The sequence below is a fragment of the Dryobates pubescens genome, chromosome 28 (genome assembly GCF_014839835.1).
Source record: "Dryobates pubescens isolate bDryPub1 chromosome 28, bDryPub1.pri, whole genome shotgun sequence".
Taxonomy (NCBI): domain Eukaryota; kingdom Metazoa; phylum Chordata; class Aves; order Piciformes; family Picidae; genus Dryobates; species Dryobates pubescens.
This window is the reverse complement of record NC_071639.1, coordinates 7,456,402-7,474,700: the sequence shown is the minus strand read 5'-3', so window position 1 is coordinate 7,474,700 and position 18,299 is coordinate 7,456,402. Positions and strand designations below refer to the sequence as shown.

At 44.1% G+C, this 18,299-nt stretch overlaps 2 protein-coding genes across 3 annotated transcripts in view; one reads left to right on the top strand and one right to left on the bottom strand.

The window, feature by feature from the left end:
* CEP85L (centrosomal protein 85 like) overlaps nucleotides 1–18,299 on the bottom strand; it is a 94,002-nt gene that overhangs the window by 35,819 nt on the left and 39,884 nt on the right. For both annotated transcript variants that reach the window (XM_054173970.1, XM_054173971.1), the window contains exon 3: nucleotides 16,797–17,563. In XM_054173970.1, coding sequence (XP_054029945.1) covers nucleotides 16,797–17,563 — 767 coding nt within the window. The remainder of the gene's footprint in view (nucleotides 1–16,796; nucleotides 17,564–18,299) is intronic.
* On the top strand, nucleotides 4,819–5,821 carry PLN (phospholamban). Its single transcript, XM_054173972.1, has one exon. It carries the CDS (start codon nucleotides 4,898–4,900, stop codon nucleotides 5,054–5,056), a length of 159 nt encoding a protein of 52 aa, XP_054029947.1. The 5' UTR covers nucleotides 4,819–4,897; the 3' UTR covers nucleotides 5,057–5,821.

Below are 18,299 nucleotides of genomic sequence, written 5' to 3'. Positions count from 1 at the left end.
TTTACATTTTCTTAACAAACCAAACAACAAAACCCCCCACAACAATAAACTAGGAAGCAAAAAATAACTGTGCTTTCTTTGTAGTAAAGCTGTTGAATTGGCTAATATCCTGAACAGCCTTCTTCAATGATACAAGTGCCTAATGCAATTCAGCCTACAATCAAAATAAGCAACAAAACTCTGTACTTCTAGCACAGGCAAATACAAACTCCAGCTGCTGGGGCAAGTTCTAGCAAATCACCTCCTTTTTTTTTTTTAATACTAAAAATTGATGTATTCTATACATTTATAAATCACTTCTGTACTTGACAACCTGTAAGCAGCTTCTGGTTTGTCATAGGAAATGTTTACTTACTGAGCAGAAGTGATGCCCTCTAGAAGCCCCTGGAGTTAAATTCAGACTGCTTCAACATTCACCCCCTTCACCTCTTCCTCACATAAAAAGGGAGACATTTCAGATCTGGAACTCTCAACTGCAGTGACTCCACACTGCCAACAAGGAGATATTTTACAGCAGGGCTCAAAACAAAGCAATGCAGCTCAGAACAAGGCACACACATTAACAGGACAGCCAGCGAAATTACAGCTACACATCAGCCGCAGCTGCTTGCACACGCAGAGCTTCACAGCGCTGCACTGTCTTCTCCTCTGGGGGCCAACAACCCACTGACAATGGTGACAAAGGGGCTCCAGCTTCAACTCAACTCTCAGGGCTCAGTCCTGTGAGCAGGGTTCTTTGCTTTGGCACTATGCACATGTATCTGAGTTTACCTCCTCTGAGGATGCCTCTTCACACAAACACCTAGAGGAAATTCTTAGGTCAGGTACTTTTTGGTAACAGTTCTAAACAGGTAGTAGATCGAGGATCACGTAACTTGGTGGTACTTTTGGCATCACAATGTTTATGGTTATTAGGACATTTCATTTCAGTGGATGAAACTGAATGGCTGGGGTTTGGGGACCCCCTCACTGTAACAATCTCTGCAATCGACTGTTACACAACACCACTTTTTAACAATGCCCTTTCAGGGCTTCACTCGGTCGTGTGGGACAGCAACAAATCAAAGATGTCAAACCTCTTCTATCCCACTGATATCACTGCTGCATTTAGTAAACATATGACAGGAAACATGCTGGGTCTAAAATTGCTGCGGCATTTCCAAAGGAGCCAAATTTATCCCATGTGACTTCGATGGAGTCCATGCAGTTGCACCAGGAACGAGCATGGCCCACAGTTTTCACTTTGGTCACATACCTCCTCTCATTGTGAAGGACACCCAGGAACAAAGATAAAAATAACCTGATAAATCAGGGCAACAGTCACATGTCAGTGAAGAAGGAAGCAAGAACTGTGATTGGTGACTCATTCTAGGCACCAGGTACATGGGATCCCCTACAGAGGAACATAAGGGGTCAACCCTGTGATAGGACCAGAGGGAATGAAGATTGAGGAGGGGAAATTTAGACTGGGTATTAGAAAGAAATTCTTTACAGTAAGGGTGGTGAGACACCAGAACACATTGCCCCAGGAGGTTATGGATGCCCCCTCCCTGGAGATGTTCAAGGCCAGGCTGGATGAGGCCTTGAGCAACCAGGTCTAGGGGAAGGTGTTCTTGCCCATGACAGAGGGGTTGAACTAGCTAATCTTTAAGGTTCCTTCCAAACCAAACCACTCTATGAAGCACACACCTCTTGCTGCTGTGCATGAGCCAAGCCTTTCACATCCAGTACCAACAGTGGATAATACATATACAGAGCTGCAGAGCAATGCAGCCAATAGTTTGTCTAGGGCAATGCTTGGGCTCAGAGCACACCTGAGCAGCACTTTTCAACTCAAAAAAAGAGTGTCAAATACAGTTTGCCCTTTTGCTGCACCTTCCTTTCTAGAAGTGTTGTGTGTGCATGAATATTCCTCCTTGATATTGACATAAAACAGTCAGGAGACTAAACAGCAGAGAACAGCTACTATTTGTGGCACAGATCAGCCTTCATTTCAGCAGAACTATTTTTCAGGCTGTCCATTTTGACCTTGAGAGCCACCCGTGTGCAGCTGTGTTACTGAATCTGTTTCTCTTTACACACACTTTAGGTGGGTGACAGCACCACAGAGGATTAACAAGCAAGTGATGTGTTTATTAGTCAAAGCCCTGCACTTGTAAAGGCAAACATTAAAATACAGACTTAGCTTCCTTTGCTTACAAGAAAACTTCTCCCAGGGGCAGGCCTAGCAGATAAAAGGACAGGGAGGGATTTCAAAACCTTCCAAAACCATGTGATATTTTAAATTGAGAAAATCTAATTATTCTATTTTGACTTCTCCCCTCCCCTCCTCTACACCATTTTCTAGCTGCAAAAACTTACCCCACGTTTATTGTAATATCCTGTCTGGTCATGTATGTTCAAGCAGTTAATGCTGACTCAGCTGGACTGAGGCTTTCAATCTATTTTCTGCTCCCTCAGCAACATCCCTCACCCGTTCCAAAAGGAATAGTATTTATTTTTTTCCCTCCTGGAGAGATCTTGGCATCTCTCCTTACCTATGTTGGCCTTCCATCTGTCATGCCCAAGCAGCTAATAACAGTGTTTTTTATGGAAGCACTTCAAAGCCTCAGGTCCTTACCCCTTGAGTCATGCAAGTGAAACATAAGCAGCAGCAGAGCAGTGCAGGTGCCAGCATGCGTGTAGTCAAATCTTACACAGAAATGGACTCCTTGTGCACAAACACAGGGAAAACCTCAAGCTTCTGCAGTCCCTCTGAGGGCCCCAAGAAAAACAGCAGCCAGGATGAAGACAGATGTCTTGCTGTAGCAGGTGTCGCACAGCCCCAATACCATAGGCTGCACACACCCTGCATTAAAGAAACTGCAGCAGGAGTTGAGAGGTAGCCATCCCCAGGATATTCTGTTCTCTGGGCAGTCTTTGTTACACAGCCTCCTCTGTACTAACATAAATCCATTAGTGGTTCATCTACTCTGTCTTGTCTAGAAAAGGATAAACAGCCCAGTGCATCCCAAGGCTGAGAGAACAAATGTTCTTTCAGCTGAGTCCCTTGAGAACTCCTGTGCATGTCTTGCTTTTACTGCTCTTGGAGCAGACAATGACCAGCAAAGAGCCAAGCAAAATATACTTGGCAAGCACTTCAGCTGCTGAAACAGACACAAGCAGGTACACCATAAAGTCAAACAAAGCTGAAAAATGAGAGTCACTATGAAAGCAAGTTCCTGGTGTGTGTTTTGTTTGCAATAAAGTGAAGAACAACTATAGCTCCAAAAATCATAACAAAATCTGAAGTTCAGAGATGTCATCACATAGAGTCCTTTAAAGATACTACAATATCCATGTGTAACCTGGCTTCTTTCAAAGTCTCTTTTGAAATACCAACACTGGCACTGGCAGCACACACTCTGCTCATATAGTACTGTTGGACTCTATATCCCAACACGGAGGGACTGCAAACAGAGTCTGAACGGCACTCATTCCATTTTAGGGGTTTCCCCCCCCACTTTAGCCATATCTAAAGTCAAATTTGTGGGGGGAAATAAAAGTGCCCCTGATTCAGTCAGGATCCTTGTGTAATTTGGGCAGCAGTTATCTAAGCAATGGTTTCCCTTTATGTGGCATATATGATAGGAATTTCATTTATTGCCAGAAGTATTCAAAGATGTGACAAGGAAGAGGCCTGCTGTGAAAGATATGATCACAATATACATTCACAGAACATTCAGGGGCAAATGCAGCTCTAGGAGCAAAGTTTGAGAGATGTGCAAGATGGATATATTATCATCACCATCCTGAAAAATGAGTTTTCACACTGCAATAGCACCTACAGAATCCACATCATTATAAGCTAAGCAAGCACATATCAAAGCCAGCCTCTGTCACTGAAGACTCATATGGGAGGGTTTTACACTGCAACTACTTACTGGGAGTTCAAGACAACCAACACACTGTGCTTCCATCTGCCACTAAAAAGGGGGGAAATAGGCTTGAAATAAAACACACTCAAGAGACAAACTTATATGCATGCTTTATTTTGTTCCACAGAGCAGTCCTCTACCTTTGCACCTGCATTTTGTAAGGCATTGTCCAACATACATTGAAAACAAACAAACCAACCAACCCCCCACAACAACAGAAAACAAACCAAACCAAACCAAACCCGAAACACCCAAAAAAAGATCAAGAAGAAAAATTAGTCCTTACTTTGTTTTGTTCTTTGAGAACACAGAAGTCCCACAAAGAATGTTTACTTGGAATGGGAATGCTTCAACAGGATTTCTTTTCCTTCTTTCCTTCCAGAATTGGTAAATCAGATTATCTGCCCTAGTCAATAACAGCCAGCAGTAACATCCAAATCTCCTGGCTGAAAGGTCTGTGACTTCAATCACATAATCAGGCTTCCACTTGTGCTTTAACAAATACAGCATGAGGGGAAGGGGTGGGAGGGAAATCAGCCATGGCCTTTCCACAGATTGTAAAGGATAGAGAGATCAGAATTTAAAGCAATGATCTGGGTCAAACCAATATATCATAGGTTCCATCTTGCAGTTCCTCAACACAGCTCAGAAGCAGGTGCTCTGTAAGCCTTCAGGAGAAGCACAACACAGCATAAACCTAACCTGGAACAACAGAATGTTTAAAACCTTCTTTCAAAGTAAAACCACAGTAAAGGCAATCTACTCACTTCAGGCTTTTTAGACCTTTAAAACAATCTGTGTGCACTCAAAACACTTTACTTCTGCATTTCTAATTCTTCACTCTTCTGCTTTCCCAGCTCCACAAAGGCTGTCTAAGACAAAAAGAGAAGATAATAGGCATCTTGCACTGCTTCTGACAACTTCTCTTCTCTCCTGTACTCCTAAAACCTCTGATTTGTGTCCTCTGCTTTCTTGCTGCCATGGAGAAGGTCCAACACATAACTCGCTCTGCTCTGAGGAGAGCCTCAACTATTGAGGTCAACCCACAAGCACGCCAAAGGCTCCAAGAGCTCTTTGTGAATTTCTGCCTTATTTTAATTTGCCTCTTGCTGATCTGTATCATTGTGATGCTCCTCTGAAGTTCCAGCACCTCTCTGCGCTATCCTCTAGGAAAGTCACCCCAGAGGGAAGAGAGACCTACACCTGCAACTCCCAATGCAAGGATCCTCTTGTGAGAGAGGCTAGCCCTTGGACTAGAGCTGTATGCCAACCATCGCACTACCCTCTTACTACCTGCTACACGTATTATAAACACTTGGGCTGTGCACAACAGTGCTTAGAGCCTGTTGTTACAAAGCTGTGCATGACCTTATTTGTCTGTCTGAATCAAGAAAGGTTTTTTTCTGAATGGGGTATAAAGTACTGGCTCTTCATGGAGTTGGTAAGATCCAAAATGTTTTAGCTACATCACTAAGAGCAACTTCACTGTCGAGGAGCCTGATCGTTGTTAGGTTTCTCTGACAATTCTTAAGCCCTTGGAGGGCTTCCAAATTTGGCCAGGGTCTGCCCAAAGAAGAGCCACCAGGCACACAGCCCTCAACATGTCCTAGGAAAGTTTGTGCTCTGCTTACTTCAAGGTGCTGCATCTCAGCTGAAGGCATTCAAATGGTTTCAGTGTTTTTTAAGGGAAAAACAAGAATAAACTAAAAATCTCTTCCAACCCTGAAATAAAAACTATTTAATGCTTTTCTCCCTATTTAAGGGATCTTTTATATACACATACACACACTCACAAGTATGTGCACCCACACAAAAAAGGCAAATTAACTTGCAGTATTTTTCACTAGGTACACCCTTACAGAACTGAGTGACATCAAGAGAGCATTTTCACTCTGTTTCACAGACAAAAACTGTCATTACCACACTTGTATCAACATTTTAGTTTTCAAAACTCATTTAACTGACAATTGGCACAGCTCAGAAGTAATAGTCACAGTTAATAGTATTTGGCTCCAGATTACTTTAGTATGGCCTGCTGTGCTTTATGGAGTAATTTCCTTGGTTTAAAACTACAGAAGAGTTGGTACGTGGCAATGTCACACAAGGTGGCTTATATCTGATGTAAAGAGAAAAGTCTAGGTCACCCCTACTGCTAGCATTGAAGGGTATCACACAAAAGTAAAACAGGACACAGTCTCAAGCTGTGCCAAGGGAGGTTAGGAAGAAGTTCTTCATAGAAAAAGTGATTTGCCATTGGAATGTGCTGCCCAGGCAGGTGGTGGAGTCACCATCACTGGAGGGGTTTAGGAAGAAACTGGATGGGGTGCTTGGTGCCATGGTTTAGTTGATTAGATGGCGTTGGATGATAGGTTGGAGTCAATGACCTCAGAAGTCTTTTCCAACCTGGTTAATTCTATTCTAAACCAAACACCACCTTCAATTGCAAATGCCTTTTGGAGAACAGGCAAGTATTTTCCTAAAATTAAAAACATAAAACCCCCAAACCTATTCTAACAAACACACACCACCCTAACCCACCCCCAACACAGAAAAACCCACAACCTCCAAACCATAAAGCACAGGAGAGAAAGCACTGCAGAAACACCTTTTTAACATGCAAGTCACAGTCTCAACAGACAAAAGTTGAAGTTGCCTCTCCAGTAGTTGCCAGTAACAAGAGTGAGCAATAGACTTCCAACTCTCCTTCATGTTGCTGGTATTATGCTAAATTCCTAGGAACTTTCTATACTTTTCATATTTCAAGAAAACTGAAGAATCAATGGCCAGAGGCAAAACATCCATTTTTCAAAGAGGCATCTTCCTATAGCACTCCATGTAAGCAATCCTACTGATGTATAGGGAAAGTCAAAACAAGTTTATCTTAACCTTGTGTTCAACCTTTAAGATTTAATATTCCATGGGAAGAAGCTGACAGTGAACAGCTGCACAGGAAGGAAAGAAACCTTTGAGGAAAAACTCTGTGCTGATGGAACACAAGCAAGTGATGCCCTACCTAGCTGGCAAACGGATATGCTGAGAGCAGGCCTCTGAAATACGGTTAATCACCGAGGGAAATTATTTGGTTGCTGTATGAGGATTAGGGTGAGGCAAGCATTGATGAGATCATCAACACCTCCACCACCACTTGCAACAAACCGATGGTGTAAATCTCAATTTCCACTGCATGCATTCTGACCACACTCACAAACATATGAGATTCTACCTAATGCCCTTCCCCTACTGAATCTCCTTCTTAAGAAAAGCCACAAACAGTGCACATCAGGCATGGGATGGGGCAGGAAACAGTAAAATCTTAAGTGGGTGACCTCTCCTTTCATATTTGTATTTTTGTGGTGGATAGAGTTGCCAGTTTTAGTTTGCTTTGGAAGGGTTGACTTGGACTGGAAACAGACAGCAGTTCTACAGCACTGAAAACTTCCTGAAGTAAAAAGATGTCAAGAATAAACTATCAGCACATGCACTCTGAGGACACGCTGCATTCACACGGTTCACAAACGCACACAAGTCACAGTGAATTATTGTTCAAATAAACACCACCAAAGCCTCCCTCCCCTCCTCATAAAAGCAAACCCATCCCTTACCCCTTATGGACCTGAAAAGCCATCATTTAGTTGAAACAAAAAAAAAGCAAACAGCCACAAAAATGAAGTATTAATAAACTGGATGTCCTACTGTCATTTTACAGCTTGTACTGTCGGGATCATTTGTGTCTTAGGATGCTGCTGAGGAGAAAAATCTGCTACCCTCTTCCTGAAATGTCAACTGAACCCAGAGATTAAAAGACAAAACTTTGGATAGAACAAAAAAAATAATCACTGTTGTATCTGTGGGCTTTAAAAAGAAGAGCTGCTCTCTTTTTTTGTTATTATTGACTGCCTGAAAAATATGTTGTGTACAATAAGACACTTAAATGTGATTCTGTGGAGGAAAAAGCATCTCTTCTATCAGCTGCTTATTAAAGTTCTGTGAAGGGAAAAACCCAACAACAAAACTAGTCAGCACACAGCTTTCTAGTTCTGTAGATTCCTATTTATTCTGGTATGGTTTTCAACCATGTTCTTGCCTGTTTTGCAGTGTCCAGATAATTTACACTTACTACTTAATATGCACGAACTGCACCATGTAAGCAACCCTAACAAATTTTATGACAGTGTAATCAAAAAGTTCACTACTTTTATGAGCAGTAATAAAAACTCCAAGCACAGCATGTAGCTCGGATTAAGTTTTCAGTTCTCTGTTTCACTCCACCCAAGGCTACATCATCTTGCTAAGTTCATCTTCCACATTAATAGTGAATAGAGACAGCTAAACATCCACCAGCCTGAGAGTGATCCAGACCCCACCAGCCTGAGAGTGATCCAGACCCCACCAGCCCCAAAGAAATTACAAACTTCCATGGCAATTTTTACACAGAGAAAGAGCTGAATCAGTTAAAATAATATGCTGGTTTTAAAGTTGTGACTCCTTCAGCCAGCTCTTCAGCAAAATGTATCTCCCCATTTCTCTCCAGGTGGAAGACTTCACCCATTTCAGAATCAAAATGTAGCTGCCATTAAAACTAGTCAGTAGGGCACTCTACAGGGCAGCAGGCACTGGCATTTCTTTATTCACTTTTCTGCATCAATTTTGCAGCAACTGCCCTTCCTAGCAGCACTGAACCACTCTGTGCAAAGTGCAAAGCAGGCTTAAACAAAGATTTTCACAAAACCATGGAAGTTTTGCCACAACTCCACACAGAACTATAATCACATCAGACATACACATTCAAGCTGAGATGTGCTTCACCTGGTCAAAATGGGAGCAGAGTAATAAGCACATTAATCTGTGGGGGAGAGAAATAATTAGGGGGAAAAAGAAACACCCCAACTAAAAATCTGGGTTTGTTATGAGAGGATTTGAGTGAACACCATGAAAGGATTTGAGTGAACACCTCTTGTTCACTGCAAGGAATAAAACCAGAACAGTGTATTTATGAAAGATTCACAGAATCATGGAATGGTTTGGGTGGGAAGGGACCTCCAAATGTAATCTAGTCCAACACCCCTGCAGTGAGCAGGGACATCCTCCACTAGATCAGGTTGCTCAGAGCCTTGTTGAAGCTGACCCATTGCCCTCTACAACTACCTGAAAGGTGGTTGTAGCCAGGAAGGGGCTGGTCTCTTCTCCCAGGCAACCAGCACCAGAACAAGGGGACACAGTCTCAAGCTGCCCCAGGGGAAATTTAGGCTCAAGGTGAGGAGAAAGTTCTTCACAGAGAGAGTCATTTGTCATTGGAATGGGCTGCCTGGGGAGGTGGTGGAGTCACCGAGGACGTGGCACTTGGTGCCATGGTCTAGTCATGAGGTCTGTGGTGACAGGTTGGACTCGATGATCCTCAAGGTCTCTTCCAACCTTAGTGATACTCTGATACTGTAACTACCTCCCTAGGCAAAGGGTTCCAGTGTTGCACCATCCTTATGGTAAAGAATTTGTTCCTAACATCCGATCTAAATGTACTCTTCTCAAATTTCAAACCCTCACCCCTCATCCTATCACTGCATGCCTTTGTAAACACTCCCTCTGCAGCCTTCTCGTAGGGCCCCTTCAGGTACTGAAAGGTTGCTGTAAGGTCTCCCTGGAGCCTTCTCTTCTCCAGACTGAACCACCTCAGCTCCCTCACCCTGCCCTCAGAGAGAAGCACTGCAGCCCCCTGATATTTTCGTGGCCTTCCTTGAAAAACTGATGCTCGTCTCAGTAAAAACCTTGTTGAATTATTCAAATCAGGCTCTACATTTATTGCAGTATCTGACAGGTCAGTCAAGCTTATTGCTTTATGGACTCACTACAGCTTTGTTTTTTCTTTTTTAAGGCAAAAGAATGACAGAAGTTCCATTTTGGTACAAAACTATGAAAACACTGCCCTCTTGTGAGCCTCCCTACGAACCCAGCTGGTTATTGAATGGAAGTTTTGGCAACATGTCAGAGCTAGGGCTAAGTGTTTCTATTCCTTTCATTTATGTATTTCTATATATAATCCACAATTGCTAAGTTATTAAGACCATCTTAAAATAAGCTCTGGCATATGTGCTATTATAAGCACTAAGGACACATCCTCTGCCAGCCCAGTCTAGATTCTTAATAAGGCATTTGCAAAGCTGCCATGAATCCTGCACAGCATGCTGCTGGCAAACAGCTCCCTACCACGCTGCACCATGCCAAACCCTAGAAGGGTAGGAAATACTCCTGTTAGCAAAGACCCATTTTGACCAGAAGTTTTCTTCCTGTCTGTTTTGGTTTGGGCACCTGCAGAGAGTGTTTGAAAGTAAATTTTCAATAGTTTGGCTGAAGATTAAATCTGGAGAATGGTTCCCTGCACCATAAGTAAATAGAGAGCCAAACTGTATGAACTTCAAGCCCTTTCAACATTAATTAGTTCCTCAGAAGCCAAATCAAAGCTATCATTGATTTTTAATTATTTTAAAGGTATTTTTTGGGGGGAAGAAAGGGGCTTTTAGGAATATCCAGATTAATTTCTTTGAAAACTACAAGATTAAAAATTTGTTGTAAACAAGCATTTCTTTTCTTAAGGGGCAGAAACTAAACCGAGGTGAAAAGCAGAGGACACAATGAAATTGATGTAACTGCAGTGCTCGCTACTGAAGGAGCAGCCCAAAGCCTACAATCAAGAGCCTACTGCAAGCACAGGAGGGCAGACTGATCCACATTATGGATCTTGCTAACAACAGAGGTCTCAACCTGCTACTCAATTTCCTGCTTATTGTCTTGGTTCTGGTGCTGGCATTTATCCTTGTCAAGCTGATGTGAACCTCTAAGTCTCTGCTTCCTTCTCAAACCTTGCTTGGAGGGTTTTGGAATCACAGAATGGTAGGGGTTGCAAGGGACCTCTGAAGATCTACTTCAACCCCGCTGTGACACAGCAAGAGACACTTCAAACAATGGCAGTATAAATATGCAAAGACTGCAGAGCTGAAATACCTGACATTTAGTGGTCACACCTATTTTAATCAGAACTCAATCCCAAAAGCTGAGCACAATTAGTTACCTGCCATTAAATAAAGAGCCTTGCTGAGTCTGGGAAGAAACGCAAGCACGGGACAGTGTGTAGTGCAGTTGTCTCACTGATACAGCTGACATGTATTGAAAGATCACACAAAGCCCTGCAGCCTTCAAGGAACATGATTTCTGCTGAAGGGGACAGCAGAACACAGATTTTCAAAATGGGATTGCCACAGAACACCTACTTCACAGGGAATGACACAGCCACAGCAGGAAGGCAGAACAAAACACCTACAGTGGGTGGACAGCATGCATCAAATTACCTGTGGAAAGCAAAGTCACAGATGCTGTAGGCAGACACAAGGATATCCATGAGAAGCAGCTTGCAGCAGCTAAGGTGCAGATAAGTTTAAATATGAAAACCTAATTATCACTTACGCTTTTTTTGACCACCTATGGCTCACACAAACATCTCAAAAGCCAGAAGCCATCAGTGTTAACCATCAGTATCAAAAGAAGCTGCCAAAACAGCTGAAAAGCAGCCGACTACGGCCAAGAGCTATCGCACCTCTGCCTAGGCAGACCTTACCACCGACACATCCAGGACCAGGAGGTGCCTCTGCACCAAGACAAGCAGCATGCTGCAGCCTCAGTAAAGATTTACCACTTATGCACAGGTCAAGTGTACAGCGTGGGAGCCCTCGAGCTGTATTTGACACACCACTTGCTACTTCCCACTGCAATCATCCAGTCCGTAGCTTGTCCTCACTTCAAGCAGGCAACACAAACTTCTTGCAGACCCTTACACCATGATACACTTTCCTCACAGGTCTCTGGGAAGGACAGTGACCAAAAGGAGCTGGCTTCTGCTGCAATTATTTGCCCAGAAGGTAGCTTTACACAAATGAGAGACACTGAGAAAGGCGGTCAGAAACAGATTTCCTACACTACACTGGGGCCAAACAGCTTGATCTTGGCGTCTCTCTGCAAAAGTAGATGGGAACAACACACACCACCACAAATGCATTGTACACTAACCTCAATGCCAGGCATATGCATATTAACAGTCTTCTGCACACATGCAGAAAAGGCAGGTGTTGCTCATGGGGTGGAAGAAGCCCAAACTGCCAGCAGCAAATCCCTGACTGAGCATACACTGATGCAGCACTTCTCACCATGCTGCCTATGTTACATGCAGAATTTCCAGACAGTTACTGTTGTTGTGGGGTACTTCAGTTCTCTGGAAGAAACCCATCTAAATTGGACCTACAAAAAGCCTTTTCCCAGTAAAATGCAGTATGCCTACTGAAATAGGCATTGATTTCTACCCTTAACCATCCATGTTCCACACTTTGCTACCTGCTTCAAAGCTTAGGCTGCACTACCTAGAGCCCCATGGATAGTTAAAATAAAACCTTTTCTTCCTCTCACCTGCTCTGAAATACATGCCATAAACATTTTGCTTCTGCAAACTAAGTATCTGTATGTGGATACAGTAATATCAACTCCTGTCTATGCATTTAAAGCAGGAAACTCTGCACAGCTATGTCACTGTAAGCACTTTATCACTTTGATACTCTCGAAATACTCTGCTTCAGAAAAAATAAATAAACCTATCTGTAAGATTATATTCAAGGAATAACTTTTAACAGTTGTTATATATTATTTACAGAAACACACAGAATCACAGAATCACCAAGGTTGGAAGAGATCATCAAGATCATCAAATCCAACCTGTCACCACAGACCTTATGACTAAACCATGGCACCAAGTGCTATGTCCAGTCCCCTCTTGAATACCTCCAGGGATGGTGACTCCACCACCTCCCTGGGCAGCACATTCCAATGACTAACAACTCCCTCCATGAAGAACTTTCTCCTCACCTTCAGCCTAAAATTCCCCTGGCACAGCTTTAGACTGTGTACCCTTGTTCTGGTGCTGGTTACCTGGGAGAAGTGACCAACACGCTCCTGGCTACAACCTCCCTTCAGGTAGTTGTAGACAGCAATGAGGTCTCCTCTGAGCCTCCTCTTCTCCAGGCTAAGCAACCCCAGCTCCCTTAGCCGCTCCTCACAGGGCTTGTGCTCGAAGCCTCTCCCCAGCCTTGTTGCCCTTCTCTGGACACACTCAAGCGTCTCAATGTCCTTCTTAAACTGAGGGGCCCAGAACTGGACACAGGACTCAAGGTGTGGCCTAACCAGCACTAAGTACAGGGACACAATGACTTCCCTGCTCCTGCTGGCCACACTATTCTTGATGCAGGCCTGGATGCCTGGAGAAGAAGAGGCTCAGGGGAGACCTTAGTGCTGTCTACAACTACCTGAAGGGAGGTTGTAGCCAGGTGGGGGTTGGTCTCTTCTCCCAGGCAACCAGCACCAGAACAAGAGGACACAGTGTCAAGCTGTGCCAGGGGAGGTTTAGGCTGGATGTTAGGAAGAAGTTCTTCACAGAAAGTGATTGCCCATTGGAATGTGCTGCCCAGGGAGGTAGCGGAGTCACCATCGCTAGAAGTGTTTAAGAAGAGACTGGATGAGGCACTTGGTGCCATGGTTTAGTTGATTAGATGGTGTTGGGTGCTAGGTGGGAGTCGATGATCTCAAAGGTCTTTTCCAACCTGGTTAATTCTATTCTATTCTAAACAGACAAAATTGGTCAGGTCACCAATACCAAGTCTCTTTTTAAAATCAAGCATGATCCAAGTTTGGTTTCCCATCATCTGCTAGCACTTAGTTCAGACTGAGCCCACATATTGCACTGTCACAAATGGAATCCCAGTTGCTGGACTACCAACTTCACAGCAAAAGAACAGGACAAAAAAAGCTGAATTGTGGCTGCCAGTGAAGGGATTCATTCTGCCAAATACAGGAGGTAATTGCTCATGTTGAAAAATTGTACCTTGCTAAAAATATGCTTTCATCAAAATGTGACACAGGAAAAATGCTGGTATTAATCACTTGTAGTCTGCTGATCTGTCAGGAGCATAAGGAAAACTATCTTGGATACTTAAAAATAAAGTTTTCTTTGCAATAATATTCTCTGAAGAATGTTCTCACTCTCTGAGTTGTACAACTGTTTACAGATGTTTAGGTAGGCATGGTGGGGGTTGGAAGGGACCTTTAGAGATCAGCTAGTCTAGCTCCCCCTTTCTAAAGCAGGCTGCACAGGAACATGTCTCGGCGGGCTTCGAAAGTCTCCAGAGAACCACAGCCTCTCCAGGAAGCCTGGAAACACAGGAAAGGGAGAGAGTGCAGAAAGCATATATAATCCTCTTAGGATTGCAATTTCCTTGGTTTCTCAGATTTAACAGCATATCTATTCCCAGATCCACATATGGTGATTTCTGGGGGTGGGGTGGAGGGGAACCCACAAACCAAAACCAGCAACAAAAACAGCCCCCCCACCACCACAACTATACTGAGGTTTCTTTAAAAACCAGGTGGCAAGCCACAAGGATCATTCTCCTTTCTTCATCTCTTCTGGCATCTCCCATCCTTACAGCTGTAACCTCTGGGCAGAAAGAGAGGGCAGGCAGGAGGGCCAGCAGAGGACACCTCTGAGTGCCCAGAGGCTCATCATTCCTGCATGTGCTATAACTTTCTATTTCTCTGGCTCCTGTTTCACAACCACAGCTTCTCACTTGAGGAATTGCAGCAGCTCACATTGCAAGGCCCGTCAACAGAACTCAAATCATACCAATAAAAGCCTTGCTAAGGCCACCAGGAACCTCCTCCACACCCCTTATGCCCTTAATTACTGTCAGACTCCTTGTGGCCCCTCTTGCAAGTCAAAGTAAACAGAGCAAAGGCCACAGCTTCAATGACTTCCCCTGTCTTCCAGGGCTGATTGTTGCTTCCTTAACCAGGGGCTAGATGAATCCTGTAACATACATATTGATACTGATACAGAGATACAAATAACAGGAGCAAGAAAGAAACCCAACCAAACCCAAACCCCCAACAACAAAAAAAAGAGCACCAAACACAGGAAAAACACAACCCACAAACAAACCAAAACAAATCATCATCCTATAACCTCAAAGGCTCACAAAACCTGAAGAGGTGCAGCTTCATGAATGCAGCCACAAAGATAATGCTTGTGCTCCCCCTCTTGGCTCTGTCCTCAAAACACAGCTCAGCATCAACAGAAGTTTTTTAATCACCACAACAAAAAATACAGGGTTTCACCTGTTCCAAACATGAAACTTAAATCTTCATACAAGCAGACACTATTTAATCACAACCAGAGTGGAAGACACTTGTGAGCCACAAAAAGCCAAAGCTGGGAGGTGCTTTGACCTAAAGAAGAGTTTCTATAGCATCCATGCTAAACTAAGCACTGTAAAAGGTACATGAAAGATGAAGAGGCGTACACCTAAATGAAGAACCAAATAAGCTTACCCTAAATATAGATTTACATCCACAAGGATAAGGAGCAGACACAGTGCTCTCTGCACACAGCCAGCGCTGCTGACAGCTGCAGCCAGCAACGTCTAACAGGTGTCTGGGAAGGCCTCAAGGAGTGGATAGAGCACATTCCTCTGCGGCACCCTGCTGTCACTTCTTGAACACCTCATGTGCTCCCCAACCCCATCAACAGCTGCCAGCCTGGATGGCAGTGCCCCTGACAAGTCTCAGTAGTGAGCCAGCTCCTGCCACTTTGGCCCTGAGAGGACCCCTCTGTACCTGGGTACTTTCTTGACATCTAAGACATCAAAAAGCTCAGAGCAAGATGGGGGGTTCTGTAGTAGCAGGGGTAATATAAAGGGTGACTTACAGAGGACAATGACAGGTTTTTAGAGAGACCCCTAGGGATTACTTTTAATTTAGCCATGTTAATTGGCTTTAACTTTAATAAGAAAAGATCCACATTACCACCAAGAGCAAAACTGGATCTTGAGCACATCTAGAATTGCCAGTCTTTCCTTCAATAGACAATGGAAGAAAGAATAAAACTTTGTCAATTACACACAACTCTTTGTAAATTACTTACTACAACTCCAGGCTGAAGGAAAGAGGTAACCTGCACATAGGGCCAGATGATCTCTGCTCTGATATTATCCTAGCCTCATCTCAAGATGCCTTTCAGGAAAACTTCAATATTTTAAACTGCTTGGAATTCTTTTTTGGCAAACTAAATTTACCTACACAGGTAAATCTTAACATTTAGATTATCATCACTGCCTTCCTTCCCAAGCTAGGCTTTCACATTAGGGGAAGGGCTGGAAACAAAGATTGTGAATTGCCATGTTAGAAGCAAAAGGAAAAGGAAAGGGTTTAAAACCTCATTATTTTTTTCCCTGTATGAAAATGCCTCAAGTCTGACATGTAAAACCTACACAATTTTGTGGAAATAAACCAGATTCATTTGCCTACTATCAGTTGATTCTAGTTAGTTGTAAAAAGCAGTAATATCAAACTGAATTCAGGTTTTAAGTGCATAGTGATGGTGAATATTGATCCTTGCAGTACACAGAAGTCGTTTTTATTTTGCTGAATGCATAAACACATTCAGATCAAAATCCACTCACATTTCCCCACCACACTGCAACTGAGAACTCTACTATAAGCTACTGGAAATGTTACTTGATGAACCCCTTCCTGCCCCTAGCTTCAGATAAAGATGCTAGTCTCATGCAGACAGGCACAATGAATCAGAGTAAACTGCAAGCACATACCAGAAAAAAACACCCTGTGGCACTTCAGTAATATTGAGAAACCAGCAGGAGCATCCCCAGTGAAAGCCTAAAACCATCAGCACTTGGTTAAAGGGATCTGCTCCCCTTGCTCTTTCATCAAAAGCCGCCTGCTGACATTCCTCAGGTGTAACACACGGTGGCAGCAAACACCAAGCTTTGGCCTTACCTGCACAGGCTGTTCACCGGCGCCTCTGAAATCTTCAAGCTGCTGCACATGCCACGCTGCCATGCCGTAGGGCTCCTCGGCAGTCCTGCAGTCCAGGGGATTTGCCCGTAGCTGCTCCTTCAGCCACATCTGAGTCCTCACTGCTGGCTGGATGGGAGCTCCACTCACAGCCTGCTGGCCCAGAGTTGCATATCTCTGTCCAAAAGCCTCACAACTGGCTGCCATGGGTTTGCTCTCAGGTAAGGCACTATAGGTCATGTCTAAGGCATGTCTCCTACTTGAGGAGTCTGAAACAAAATCGTCTTTGCTGCACGTTTCAAATTTGTATTTGCAGTCCAGTAGAGAAGATCTCTTTTTCCCCACTTCTCTGTCCTCAATTTTCAGCAATTCCATGCTATCATGCAAACAACCTGGCCCATTTGTCCTCAGTTGTGGTGACACGGCTTGGTCTGCACTAGCCCTGGAGTCCACCGAATGACTACTGCCATCCTGGCTGAAGGCAGTGGGCGAGCTGAGTTTCGACAAGGAGGACCATTTTCTGACAGGCCTGACATCTTTCATGTCGAGAGAGCTGTCCAGCCCACCCTGATTTCGGCCTCCTCCTGACCGTATGAAGCTTGTACTCCACTTGGAGCCGTCAGACTTGAAAGCTTCCCTGTGTTTGGGAAGCGAAGAGCTGGCATTAGACGGCATCACATGGGCGGTGGGAATGGAAACCAGGGACCGGCTGGGCTTAAACGACGACGTACCACTTGAGGTTGAATGATCTGGGGAGAGAGATTTGCCAGGTAAGTAAGGCCCACACAGAACTCATACCAACAGCAGTGCCCAGAGGGCAAAACAGCACATTCAAGGTGAAATACAAAACCAGAAGGAAACAGGTTTCTTGACACAACAGGGTCTTTTCAACCAGTCAGGCTCATGAGAGCCTGCTGAAGTGGGAGATTTTGTAATGGATGGTGCTCAGCAATGAGCAGTGGTAACAGCAGTCCAGGTACAATTCTCAGGGTGCAAGCAGAAGCCAGCACTCATGCCCCAGCTGTAAGCTGGCAGGCTGGGTTTCTCCCCCACCCCACATAATACCAAGCAGCTTCTGTGTCACAAATGGTGACAACTGGTGGAGCCCAAAGCCTAGCTCCTCTCTCATCATCCCTCCTCTCATTTCAAGGCAAAACAATTCACTAAATGCACTCTGTAAAATGGCAGTGCTGGAGACAAGCCAGTTTAATGATGGCCTCTTGGACAGAACCATTAATCCTTTTTGCATCTCATTCATTTCAAACATGGCTTCCTGCGCTGGTTTTGGCTGGGACAGAGTTGATTTCCATCACAGCAGCTGGTACGGGGCTACCTTTTGGATTTGTGCTGATAAATCTGGGATGTTTCAGTTACTGCTGAGCAGTGCTGACACAGTTAGGGCCTTGTCTGCTCTCCACATCACCCTGCCAGCAAGAAGGTTGGGGATCCATGAGCAGCTGGGAGGGGATGCAGTTGGGACAGCAG

What these genes read in the sequence shown, in the direction of transcription:
- PLN (XM_054173972.1), top strand. Translation starts at nt 4,898, where the DNA reads ATGGAGAAGGTCCAACACATAACTCGCTCTGCTCTGAGGAGAGCCTCA.